General features: G+C 36.5%; 2 protein-coding genes across 4 annotated transcripts; both read right to left on the bottom strand.

The window, feature by feature from the left end:
• Nucleotides 1-302: 302 nt before the first annotated feature.
• LOC306852684 (glycerol-3-phosphate phosphatase-like) lies at nt 303-2,063 on the bottom strand. The gene is made up of 2 exons (XM_079389717.1): nt 1,251-2,063; nt 303-1,157 (listed from the first exon to the last, which is right to left on the bottom strand). The coding sequence occupies exons 1-2, from the start codon at nt 1,843-1,845 to the stop codon at nt 832-834; spliced, it is 921 nt and encodes a 306-aa protein (XP_079245843.1). The 5' UTR covers nt 1,846-2,063; the 3' UTR covers nt 303-831.
• A 5,440-nt stretch (nt 2,064-7,503) lies between these two features.
• On the bottom strand, nt 7,504-11,894 carry LOC306852224 (palmitoyltransferase ZDHHC4-like). Of its 3 annotated transcripts, none has more exons than XM_079388927.1 (7): nt 11,623-11,894; nt 11,251-11,383; nt 11,100-11,173; nt 10,428-10,606; nt 10,222-10,347; nt 9,058-9,302; nt 8,566-8,961 (listed from the first exon to the last, which is right to left on the bottom strand). In XM_079388927.1, exons 2-7 carry the CDS (start codon nt 11,371-11,373, stop codon nt 8,671-8,673), a joined length of 1,038 nt encoding a protein of 345 aa, XP_079245053.1. In that variant the 5' UTR covers nt 11,374-11,383; nt 11,623-11,894; the 3' UTR covers nt 8,566-8,670. The 3 variants fall into 3 exon arrangements, with proteins under 3 accessions (XP_079245051.1, XP_079245053.1, XP_079245052.1); XM_079388926.1 differs by having other exon boundaries at nt 8,571-8,961; nt 11,641-11,894; XM_079388925.1 differs by having other exon boundaries at nt 7,504-8,961; nt 11,251-11,894.
• Between the last annotated feature and the right edge of the window lie 1,679 nt (nt 11,895-13,573).

The raw sequence follows: 13,573 nt of genomic DNA, 5'->3' as shown, positions 1-13,573 counted from the left end.
AACTTCAGAGGTGGTTATAGTGAGATAATTGAAGTACAGTCTCATTACAGGGAACCCAAAAATTAAAACAGTGTCATCATTTACTTACTCTCATGTTGTTCCAAAACCGTGTGACATTTCTTCTGGGGAACACGAAATAAGACATTTAGATGAATATCGATAACCATACAGTTTTCAAAATATAATTTCTTAAAACATTGTCTTTTATGTACCTCAGAAAAAAGTAAGCTTGGATTTATGTAAGGGTGAGTGGTGAATTTTCATCCATTTAAGTGCAACATTAAGGAAAATAGAACACTTTTCATTAACAATTCTTATTTATTTGATCCGTCAAGCAAAATGAACACTTTGTTCAGACCATGGTGAGAAGTAAAATCCTACCAGGTTTATAGGTTAGTGAGTGACAGAGCTGTCAAGTGCAAAATATAATAATTAAAAATATTCATAATATTCTCTCACTCAAGTACAGTGAATTAACGGTACAGAATTAAACAAGTACTTCTGATAAAATAAAAATAAACGGCACAATTTAGAGGGTCACTTGTTTTGTAGCACCCGAGTGTTACTAACCAGAAAATACATATTACAATTTTTTAGACAAAACAAACATTAACACTAAAATAAAAACGTATTGCCCTTATATTAGCGTAAAACAAAAACAGTGGGATATTTAAAAAAGAGGTAGGCCTGTTTGAAATGAAGCCTTGATCACATAGTAAATCATACTGCATATATTTGTAGAGACAAACAATTTTGTAATATTAAAATATCAATACCCATATATTGATAAATATTCTCTATTAAAGTGGGTAAATCCCAAGCAAACGCTGACTATGCTTGTAGTGCAGGTAAAATGTCAGCAATGCTCTCTATATAGTAGTCAGGCACCATTTTCTGCCGTAGTGGACATTCGCTCTTCTGGTTTGCCTCAGCGTCTGCTACAGTAGAAACTCCTGTGAGGGTCAGCAGGGTCTTCAGGCCACAGTTTGAGCCTAGCATGATGTCCGTGTCCAGTCTATCTCCGACCATCAGACACCTCTCAGGGTCCAGACCGAACTGGCCGACCACACACTCGAACATGAAGTTGCTGGGCTTTCCAACCACTTGAGCTTGGCGCTGCGCTGCGGTCTCTACCGCCCTTAGGAGGCACCCTGTTCCTGCAGACAAGCGGAAGACAAGGTTGTTGTGATAACACGACACGACATGATTCAAGGTAATGGATTTTTGTTATGTCATTCATATCTGCTTACCTGGGACCGCTTTGCCTCCCTCCAGAGGCAGCCTCGTGTCCGTGTTAGTTCCCACGAACTGACAGTCGGGGTTGCACAGGTACTGCAGAGCTCTGTTGAGCTTCATGTAACTGAAATGCTCATCAAAGCCGACCAGTACAGCTCGGACCTCATTATCGAGAGGAACATTCGCCCATTCTTTCTGAACTCCTGAGATGGGGTCAGGCCCCACACCGATCGGCCGGATCCCCACGTCCTCGAGCTCCTGCCTCATCGCATTGCTCCCAATTAAATAGACTTTCCCGTCGAGTTTACACACATTTTTGAGGTACATCGCCGAGCAGTACGCCGTCCCGAACACCTCGTCCGCGGAGGCATCGAACCCGAGCTTGCCTAATTTTTCTGCGTACATTTGTCGGGTTTTCGTGCTGTTGTTTGTGACAAAAAACACCCGTTTTCCGTTTTTCTTCAATGAATTGATAACCTCGGGGGCTCCGGGGATGGCTTGGTCCCCTCTCCATATTACTCCATCACAGTCAAACAGCACACTGTCCACCGAGTCCAGTAACTGTCTGCTCAGAGCTCCAGTCAGTCGAGTACACTTAGATGTAGCCATTCCTCAAGTCACTCTCGATCTTCTTTCTTGTCCTCGGTCCGTCCTAAAATAACATTTGATCTTCAACTATCTACGAATAGTCCTCTGACTAGACGGAAATCAGCTTACGTCAGATGATAGAGAATGACAGCGAACTGGAAATTACTAGTTGCTGCAACCGAGCGGCACTCTGCCTTGTGCAAATGATTCATCGCTTGACATTGTACGTGACGCTTTATACTAGTAAAGCACTTCCGCACCGGTTTAAAGGGCCAGTGTCCCTGATAAAATGCTATGAAAATAGGTTTTGGTTTGGCGCCATTTTAATATTTCAATGAAAACGAGGCTGTGAGGAAAACATGTACAGTATTTTATTCTCTTATCCACCTTATTCCTCAACGCGGAAGTAAGCCGTTTTCTGTGAATGTGCCAGACTTCCGGTTCATTAGCCGCTGTAGAGACATAAAGACAAAATATTAACAGTGTTTGCACTACAAATTAGTGTGTTCATAATTATGTATAATACACTAAAATAATTAAGTCCAATTTGCAATATCAAGCAGCAAAACCAGCTGTTTTGTACAGCTAAAAATAGCTGGAAGGAAGCCAGACACATTACATTTACCAATGGCCTCTTCCAGGAAAATAAGGTGGATAGACAGGGGTGCACATAAGTGTTTCTGCCTGGTTCTCATAAGAGCACCTGGAGATATGGTTTGGTCCTCACACTGGATACTATAAACAAAAAAATAATAATAATAGTGATAATAATATTATTGCACTTTTTATTTATTTAATAAAATAATAAACAAAATAATAAAGTGTGAAAATAGGCTACCTGTATTCTGAAATAAAAAGGGAGTATTAAACAAAAATACAATTATTTTATAGTAAACCTAAAAATAAAATGCTAATATTTACTAATATTTTTCATATTAATAATATTTACTATCATAATTTTCAAACTTAAAATCTGCAAGCTTTTATTTTGGTGGGTTGCTGGCAGGTAAGTATATGAAGAGGGTCAGTGAATTAAATGTCACAGTTTTGCATTGTGCTTTGAAAACGGCAGATTTTGCTTATTAGATTTATGCTTTCAGTTCAAATAGAGATCTTATACAGTATTACATTTTGTCGATCTAAAATGGTAATTGTGCATTAACAGCTGTCAACCATGTTGGTATGCAAATGAGCAGTCTGAACTTATCAACATAGCGCGCGTTCTTTATTTTGGTCGCGCATGCGCACATGCGTACCACTTATGTACACCCCTGGTTATAGAGCAGGGCTGTCCAAACTCAGTCCTGGAGGGCCGGTGTCCTGCAGTGTTTAGCTCCAACTTGCCTCAACACACCTGCATGGAAGTTTCTAGTATACCTAGTAAGAGCTTGATTAGCTGCTTCAGGTGTGTTTAATTAGGGTTGGAGCTAAACTCAGCAGGACACCGGCCCTCGTTTGGACACCCCTGTTATAGAGTATTTTGTAGACCAAAACCAGAAAACATTGTCTGAGCATTTTCACATTTTTTAGCATTCTCAATGGGTTTTTTGTTAAATGCTTCTAACAAGGTCTGTGGTTAACACAAACTTAAGATATTTTCAAGTTTTATTCTATGACATAAAATACACCTGTATTTGCAATTTTTTTAAAAGCTTTCACTTGTCTTGAAAAAGCCGGTTGCTAACACACGGCTAAATAGGACCGGACTAAATTAAACCTCATGTACTCACTACTCTGCTTGTTGACTTGTTGCAGTCACACTCTTGCCAACTATTCAGACTTTCTAACTTTTTTTTTTTTTTAATAAAGACAAAGAGTTGTCTCTGTTTGTGATGGTGACGTTAAAGTCATGCGACCATAGTGTAGTTTGTTTATATCATACGTTTAGCTTTTTACTTCTGGCAATTGTATTTAGGCTTCAAAATTCATAAAAGTTGTGTTCATTTTTGAAGATTATCATGATAAACTAAACAGAGCTTTTGTTAGTCACAGAGCTAATTTTCCTACAATTAAAATGCCAATGAAAAAATCCTGTTTTGTTGAGGGAACCAGGGTGTTATGCAAATTTTTTCATTTTTATGGGATAAAAACTGAAGGATAACGTTAACGATCAGGTTGCTACCCCTGTCGGTTTTGCTGGGATAGATTTTTGGAAAATTCTGTATTCTTCAGGAGGGAGCACGTCCTCTAAGGTGAACGTGATACTTTGACTCAAATTCTTCTGAAAGATAGGTCAAATATTTCAGAAACATAAAACCTTTATCTCCTTAAAATCATTTTATGTACCAGCTGGGGAGTGGATAAAGAGCTTTGGATGTATCAAGGTATCAAGACCTGATCCTTAATTTTAACATGTTTTTTCCCCATAATAGAAATGTTGCAGCATCTTCCCTAAATAGCAGTGCACTCCTAAATGCATAATGAAAATTGACACGCAATGTAAAAATAGCATTTTCTTTTCAATGGCTATTTTAACTTTTTGATTTAGATTTCCAGGCATCCTCTCAAGTTCATTTTATTTTTCCTAAGTCCAACACAATCTGGCAGTTCGTTACTACTTTGTTTTACTGAATTAGTGGCTATTTTGTATAAATTTGTACAATCTCATTTATACATTTTCATACAATCTGCTTATGCCCCGTTGATGGTTAATATTAGTGGGTTATGCTTTCTTTTTTACTAAAAATCATGTATGTGATTTAATATGAAATCATATTAATTCATACAAAATCACAACCTAGTAAAACACACATTTGATAATGAGATTGGGTTGTGCAGTCCACAACTGACCTTGACTAGATATTGAAATAACACCTCGGGAAGATATTGTTCAAAAAGTGAAAGTAATGCAATGATACAATGTGGAAATTATGGCGCAGCAATGACAGTAAACTTTGCAGAAACACCTGGGGCGGCCGTGGCAGGAACAGCTTTCATATGGAGCATGGAGGGATGGCCACTCATGTTAGATCACTAGCTGACTCTTGAACTGTGGCAGTAAATAATGTAAATAAAGTTTCCATTTCATTTGCACGATTTACATTTTCCTTCTGTCTTCATGTATATTTGATTACCTGATATGAAATAAAAGTACTCAGCATTATTGTCGGATTATTAGCTAAACTTTACATCTGTTGTCTTTTGTAGGATTTGACCATTTCAAACTGTACAGTCAGAAAATCAAGAAAAATTCCTTCTCCATAAAGCTTTATTTTATAAAGCCACTTAACTTGGGTGTTACTCTTCTCGCCTTTTTTTATTTGTTCTGTTTTTTATGATTTAGAACAGGGGATTCAATCCTGCTTCTGAAGGGCCAATGTGCTGCAGAATTTAGCTCCAACTCCAATTAAACACACCTGAACCAAAACAACAAAGGTCTTTCTTTAGTATTGCTAGAATCTTTCAGGTAGGTATGTTAGGACAAGCTGGAGCTAAACTCTGCAGGATGTTGGCCCTCCAGGAACAAGACTGAATTGGTCTTCTTTGTTGTGATGAATGCCATCTCATCCTTTGACAAAGCAGGCTCCCACCAGATGTCATCATTTATCATCTGCTTGTCTCTGAGTTTTGGAAAGCGCCCACACACTAGTCTTAATAAGAGCACTCCTGGTGTTCCTGAAAGAAAGCGATCTCTGCAAAGTGCAAAAAAACTTATCTGGTGTTATTTGAGATATGGTTTATAGGATACAGTTTAACTTATCACTATAATTTAAATCCTAAAGGTTTATGGCAGAATACCACAGAATCTATTGCAGCCAGATTCTTGCAGGAGATCCCCGCATCTGAGGTCAATCAGTTTGGCATTAAGAGTTTGTGTTGATCAGAAGATTCTCCAGCTTAATGTCACGGTGGAACACTCCATGGCGACAGCAGATGTCAGCGGCTGCTGTTGCCTTTGCCACGACAAACCATGCTATATGTCCTCAACAAGTGAGCCTTCTGACCCTCTAACTCTTCTACACCCAACATACATATACCACGAACCTATATCACCACCTACTGGCCAATATGCACCAAAGAACACAACATGCATCTAATGGAAGGCGTTCGAGATGACCAGGCTAGAAGAAAGATCATTGTTAGATGGCGGTTCTTTCCCAAATAAGGATTTTTGTGCAGTCTATTTTTGTGGCATCTATAGCAAAGAACCTTTAACATCCGAGGGACCTTTTAATTGGACAAAAGGTTCTCTATAATGGAAGAATATTCTTCAGAGTTTTAAAATGTTCTTCAAGCTAAGAAAAAATAAATGGAACTGAATTGAAAAAACTGAAAAGGTTCTTTGTGGAACCAAAAATGGCTCTTCTGTGGCACTACTGTGATAGCAACCTTTTGTACACTTTATTTTTAAAAGTGTAAACCAGGGGTCCTCAACTCTGGACCTCGAGATCCACTTTCCTGCAGAATTTAGCTCCAACCCTAATCAAACACAGCTGAAGCAATTAATTAAGGCCATTATGATTACTACAAAGTTGCAGGTGTGTTTAATCCAGGTTGGAACTAAACTCTGCAGGAAAGTGGATCTCGAGGTTCAGAGTTGATAGCCCCCCTGCAGAGTTTAGATAAGGGGCGCCCAACCCTGTTTCTGGCGATCGACTGCGTGTTAAAGGCGGGTGTGTTTGATTAGAGTTGGAGCTAAACTTTGCAGGACAGTCAATCGCCAGGAACAGGGTTGGGCATCCCTGGTTTAGATGCAACCCTAATTAAACACACCTGATCCAGCTAATCATGTCATTTAGGCTTATTTGAAAACTACATGGTTTGTGTGTTGGAGCAGGGTTGGAACTAAACTCTGCAGGGCTGCAGCCTTCCCTGGTGTAAACCATTGGTCTCAAACTTTAGGCTACGTCCACACGAAGCCAGATTTCTCCCTATCCGATCTTTTTTTTTTTTGCCTCAAATTCCGTAAACACGGAGTCGTCTCAGGAAATATCTGCGTACACACGGAATCACTGAAACCGACTGAAAACGATGTAGTACACATGCCAGACCAATATGTGGCGCTGTAATTCGGTCACAAAGATACACAAAAAACAAAGAAGAAGACTTGGACCATGTGCGTAAACCTTGCGCGCTGAATACAAACTAACACACAAAGCAGAAGATTTTGCTTTAATAAAGTTAATGAGCTCGGGGGGGTTATTATTTGAACAATATCAATTTACAAACTCAAATAGGGAACAATAAAATGCCTATTACAAAAGATATATTTTTCCAATCATATCACCATAAATGTCCATGTGTATATCTCTGCATACAATAACAACAAACAAAACAAAACCTTTAAAGTTGTCCAAATGAAGTTCTTAGCATATTGCTAATCAGAAATGAAGTTTTGATATATTTATGGTAAGAAATTTACCAAATATCTTCATGGAGCATGATCTTTACTTTAATATTCTAATGATTTGTGGCATAAAAGAAAAATCGATAATTTTGACCCATACAATGTATTTTTGGCTATTTCTACAAATATATCCCAGCGACTTAAGCCTGGTTCTGTGGTCCAAGGTCACATATTGTATTGTAACACTTCATCTTAGAGCACAGAAAAATTGCCCTAATTTAGATTAGGTTTCCAATAATGGATACTCATAGCTAGCTGAAATATTATGTATATTTTATGATTCAAAGAGATTTAGTAAAAAAAAAAAGGTACTCTTTTTTTTTTTTTTTTTTTCAAATGGTCATTTGATTTACCCTTAGGGCTTAGGGTTTCCAAAGTCCTGAACAATTTGGCCCCTCAGAGTGTCTAATTTGCTCTATTTCCGTTTTTAGGTCTCCTTTAAACATAGATATTCACTCAAACCGTCAATGTTCTCTGACCACTGGTTTGATCACAGTTTTACGATTGTTTTATTTCTGTATTTCTTGTTTTATTTGTGTACAGCACTTTGTTTAACCTTGGTTGTTTTTAAATGTGTGTGAATAAATATTGTAGGTTACACTGCCTTATACATTACACAAACTGTGCATTTTCATTCATGAAACTTATTCAGAAAATATTAAGTTGTCTATTTTTGCTTTAATGCTTTTATTATATTTAAAAAAAATATATATGTTTAATAAAAAGTCCCACTTTAACCTTTCACTTCAAAATAAAAATATTTTTACTCTAAATCTGTAAATGACTTACTGTGTCCACAAAAAAAAAAATGGAATTCAACAAAAAATAAATTCACAGACCACTATTATCCAATGACAGAAAAACAATAGAATATTTAAACTCAAAATTATTTAGGTTGTATCAATTCAGATCATGAAGAATCACAATAAGAGAAGAACCTTTTTAAAAAAATGTGGGGAATGAATTTAAACCCTATAATATGCATGTATAAAATATATTTGGTTAATGTCTTTAAATTTTAGTCGTTTTTTTATTCATGTTGAAATGTATTTTTTATAAAATGTTGAAATCTAACGCTCTCATCCTAAATAACAGTAATAATTTGCTCATGTTGCCATGTAAGTTTTCTGCAACTCTACTTGATAACATGACCATATTATTAAGTGTCACTCCTCAAGTCCTTTAGAAATACAGATTTCAAAAACTTGTGCCAAAACTATGAAATGTATGAAGTAAAAACTGTGACGTTATATTGTATGTGACTTTAAGCCAGCTATTGAATGGACTGTATGGCTATCCTTGACAGCCTCATTTTCATTCACTGCAAATTTGTGTAAAACAAATGGAAATTACATAAAAATAAGTCAGAGAAAATAAAAAAAAGTGAAAATGTACCAATAATAAGACTAAGAAAATATTTATTAAAAAACCCATTTACCAAAATAAAATACGGAGAATACAAATAGACAGTTAAAAACAAGAACAATAATGCACTTTCTCTAGTTTTCTTTTTTCTGAACAGGACATAAGGGCCAAAAGATTTCCCCAATGTTTTTGAGGATTCCCCTGTGATAGAAACCTCTAAATGGATTGTATGAGTTCCGGCAGTTATGTGCAGAGTATGGATGGCAATGCTGGCAGTTGTGACCTTTTCCTTTAAACCACTCATTGGAGGTTTGATTTATCAGAGACAAATACATGTGAAACATGGAATAGCCCGCCAAGAGGAAAAAGACAAATACCAAGAAGCCCAGCATGAAGACGATCCTTGGAAATGTCAGAAAGAGATGCTGTAACAAGAAATGCAATGGAAAATAATTATTAGAGAGACAATTCAAGTACCACAGCACAATTACTAGACCGTTTTTGTGGTAAGTCATTATTACCTGGATGATAAAGAGCGGTCCAGCGGGCTGTTGCTCACCCTGTTCATCAATGTAGAGAGCATGCAGGAGTCCAGTTCGTAGAACAGCTTGTAGAAGCATGTCTGCTGTAAGCACTGCAATATCGCCTGCCATGGCGCACACACTCAGGAGGTACAGAAGGAAGTATCTGGTGTTCTGGGCACCGATGCAGTTATTCACCCACACACAATGATGGTCGAATCTCTGGACACATCGATTGCAAATCCCTGTACAAATTAGATCAATAGCATTTGTTGCATAATGTGGGGAAAATAAATAAATGCCACTTACACTAATGGTGCAATGGGCCATTATTAATAATTATAATAATAATAGCTTGTTTTGCTCATAGTATTGTTTCTTGTTTGTTTTTAAACTAAGGGACAAAGGAAATTAGTTTGTGATTAACAACATAATGCCACTTAACAGAATGCGGAAAATTATTTAGTTTATGTGATATAAAATGGGTTTAGTAAGAGCTGGTTCACAGCTGAGGTAATTAGTAGCTAAACGTTTATATTAGGATAGCTTGAATACAAGGACACAGTTACAAAAAAATTAAATGTATGGGTTAAAAAATATGGTAGCAATGTTTTAAGCTTTACAGATTTAACTGAAATTTACAGTAAAAATATTGAATTAAATCATCATATGTTTATATCATCATACAAAAATTAGTTTTGTACCTTATATAATATAAAAGAATTTCAAGAATTTCACTCACGAAGGCACACGTGCTGTGGTGATGTGACAATAAAAGTGATTTGATTTGAAAAAAGTGGTAGAGAGAAAGACTTTATTGCAAGTAGCTTTTCCACAAAGTAAGAAATAACAATACCAGGTGCATAATGTCATACACACAAATACAAAGTAACACGCAACACTAAAATAATGAAATAAACATTCATTTAACAACATACATTGTAAAATAAAATGCTTATGTACATAGCTGATTTAAAAACTGAGAAGAAACAGCTGATAAAATTGAAAACCATAGGGAATTCAATACAAGTCAATGTATGGGTTTTAGATTATACAATGACTTGTTCTTTTTCACTTCTAGATATTGTATATTCAACAGTATTTTACTGTAAAGTTACATGAAATGTAATCTGATGTTTAAAGGAAGGATAAACCTATACTTACTACAATGTTTGGATCGTGCAGGTTTGACCAGATGACAGGTTGAACACTTGACTCCCTGCTGGAACAGTTTTTCATCATACTGGTAGACCTTCAGTTGTGCAGTATGGTTTGCCTTTGTTAATGTGCCTTTAAAAGAAAACTCAAATTAAATGTACAGATATTTGATTTATTTTTAATGGAAATGGGACAATTGTTCATTTGCGAACCTGGATCTCTGCTACAACACAGGTAGAACAGATAAGACTTCACTGCAAGGAGAACGTAAGGAATGCACAAACTGATTGAGCTTGTGCCCATGTCCAAACAGAAGCCAAAGACCTCATAGGAGAATTCTCCATACACAACCACTTCAAGTAACAGGTGCAAGTAAAAGAAGAAGTTGCTCCTGTTTGAAAAATGAACAGACATAGGATTAGAGGAAATATACTTGACAGTTTGATGTTCAGGGAACACATATAAAATGTATACCTTGAATACACTGCATAGTCTAAACAGATGCAAGTCACTTCAGATCAAAATTTCTGTCAAATGCATGCATGTAAAAATCCCTTAAATGTGTCATGTAGATATGTATCAGATATTTTTATTTTATGTTTATTTAACAAGGACAGTGCACATAAACATTACAAGATAAAGTAATAGAGTCAATTATGCAGTCTTCTAAATTATGTTTAATATACACTACCATTCAAAGGTTTGGGGTCAGTAAGGGGTTAATGGGGTTTGCGGGATTCCTTTTTTGGGGGGTTTTGGGGTTATTTTTAAAATAAATTAATACTTTTATTCAGCAACGATGCATTAAATTGATAAAAAGTTAATTAAAGAGCTACAAAATTAAATAAATGCTATTCTAATGAGCTTTCTATTTATCAAAGTACCTTTGATGGAACAGCCTGTGTATAGTTCTGTAGCAAATGCTTTGGAGACATTGTGGGATCCATAGAGAGAGAAACTAAAAGAAAACATGATATAAGTTCTATTTTAAACAACAAAAGAAATCATTTTTCAAGTTTGCAGGACTTTGCTTACCCCTGTGAACTTGTCCAAAAGCAGACCGAGAGGAGTCTGCTGGTGTCCTGAATACTTACAAACCAGAGCAATGCAGGTGAGCACCACCGCCACATATACACCAAACAGAGTGAGGAAGTCCATTTGCCACTACCTGAACAACACAGCACTGTGTGTGACTGAGTCATTCATTTCACTTTTCACAGAAATGTTTATATACGACGAGAAAGAGCGCTTAAATCAAAACCAAACGTAGTAACTTGTAAGATAACTAGCAGCTATTTATTTAATACACTATACTGTGCTTAAGAGTTTTATTTTTTAAAACAATGCTGGACATACATTTGAGCTAACTAATGTACACAGAAAGAGGCAAGCGAAGGAGTTTATTACGCTTTATTCCATTCTCACAGAATATTTTCCCGAGCAGACCGTGCTGTGGTGAAGTAGACGTGAACACGGAACACTGTTGCCAGATCTCCTCACAAAACAAAATGTTCTGTCAAAACATACAGACTTGCCTTATCAAATAAGTATAAGGAGGTATGTAATTTTACATACAGTTATTTAACAGTTTTTACACTACTAACTGCAATCTGGAAATAAACTACCAGCAGCTACGTATACGTATAAGCGACTTTTTCAGTTGTAAACAATTCCAAAGCGGATATGGCAACACTGATACGGAAAGTACAGCTGTGCTGTCAAAGTAAAAGTCCTCCCCTTTTGTTTCCTGGTTCGCTATTTTGAAGTCATCTGTCAATATAGTTTGTAAATTACTTATTCCTATTTTAAATAAACTCGTCTCTAGGATTTTTTGGGGGAAAATGTAGCCTAGGTTATAATATTAATATTTGGAAAATAATTTAATAATATCGTTTATTAAGATGCAGCATGAAATATTGGTCCGCTACCATACCAACTTTATGATTACAATACAGCCTATATATTTTATTCTGAACAGGTGGTTGATAATGTTAAGTGCACTTGTTTTCAGTTCAGGTTTGCCATAGCCTTCTAACTGTTGACCCTTACAGTTATCATGTTACAGACCTGCACATTCACTACAGTGGTGATGCCTCAAATGAAAGGGATACCACTAAAGCCCTTCGAGAATACTCCACCGAGCAAAGGAAGCAGGTATTCTCTTTTAAAGTATGTGTGAACAATATCTTCATGAATACAAAGAAAGTTTTCTATGTGTTTTTAAAGTTGGTCTTAATTGCACTTTTGGTTGTACATCATTGGAGCTAACACAAATCATGAAGGATGCACACTGCTATTATTTTTGGATGTTTAAATTTCAGTTACCAAACCTCATTTTTAATGTTTATGGATTGTACTCTAATAGCTAAGTTATTATGTTTTGTAATATGTTAAATTATGTCTAATTTATTTCTGCATTTACAAAAGACAGAGGTCTTTATTATTTCAAAATAATAAAAAAGAGCATAGAGTCCTTACACAAAAAAAATACTGTTTTATTGCAATAGAGTAATATTTTTCCACATACACAACCACTTTTATGTTGTATTGGTAAATTGAGATGTTGATTGAGGAACAGTGTGTTTGGAGATACAAGCATTGGCTCTAAATAATTCAGTTAGCCTTGTATAGCTTGTCTTTGCTTCAGTCCTTTACATAATACCTCTAATATGTTTTGGTATTAGATTGTTGCCTTGAAAGTGAAACCGTGCTACACTTTGTCATGTGTTTATACTGTGGCATGTTCATATTTATTATCTGGCTGGGCCAGTACTCAAAAAAAAAAAAAAAAAAAAAATGGTTTGGAAGCCCCCGCTTGCACCTGAGCTGCATGTCAGCTCACTCAGTAAATCAATCCTTCCTCCCAAATTCCCCCCGGATGCATGACAGCATGTGTCCTTCCATGTGGCACGAGAGATCTCGAGATGCAGCATTTAATCTGTCTAATCCAGAGCAAGAGCTTTAATAGCACTGCTCCTGTTCAAAGATGTGTGACTGTGCTCTTCAGTGCATTCAGATGTTCTAATTATCCACCATCGTCCTGACGGATCCCCAAGCTGATACTGGGCTACTTTTTGTCCCTTGGAGATATTTATATAAAGGAGGTATTTATAGAGAAATGGGGCCTCACTTTACCCTTTTTGGAGAGAGAATCATTAAGGATCTGTGCTAGGTGTCCCAGTTTCTTGATTTGAGCTCTGCAGGCAGGACTAGCAAGACTCGCCAGAGATGCAGAGTCAACTCATCGACAACATCACTCTGGCACTCGATGCAGTGTCACCCTTTTTTTAAGTGGCAGTGCTCTGCATGCCACACTATGATGGAGGGCATTCAAAAGACGTTTCCCTTGAAGCGTGGT

The sequence above is a fragment of the Barbus barbus genome (assembly GCF_936440315.1).
Source record: "Barbus barbus genome assembly, chromosome: 32".
NCBI classification, from domain to species: Eukaryota; Metazoa; Chordata; class Actinopteri; order Cypriniformes; family Cyprinidae; genus Barbus; species Barbus barbus.
This window is presented reverse-complemented; position numbering and strand designations above follow the sequence as displayed.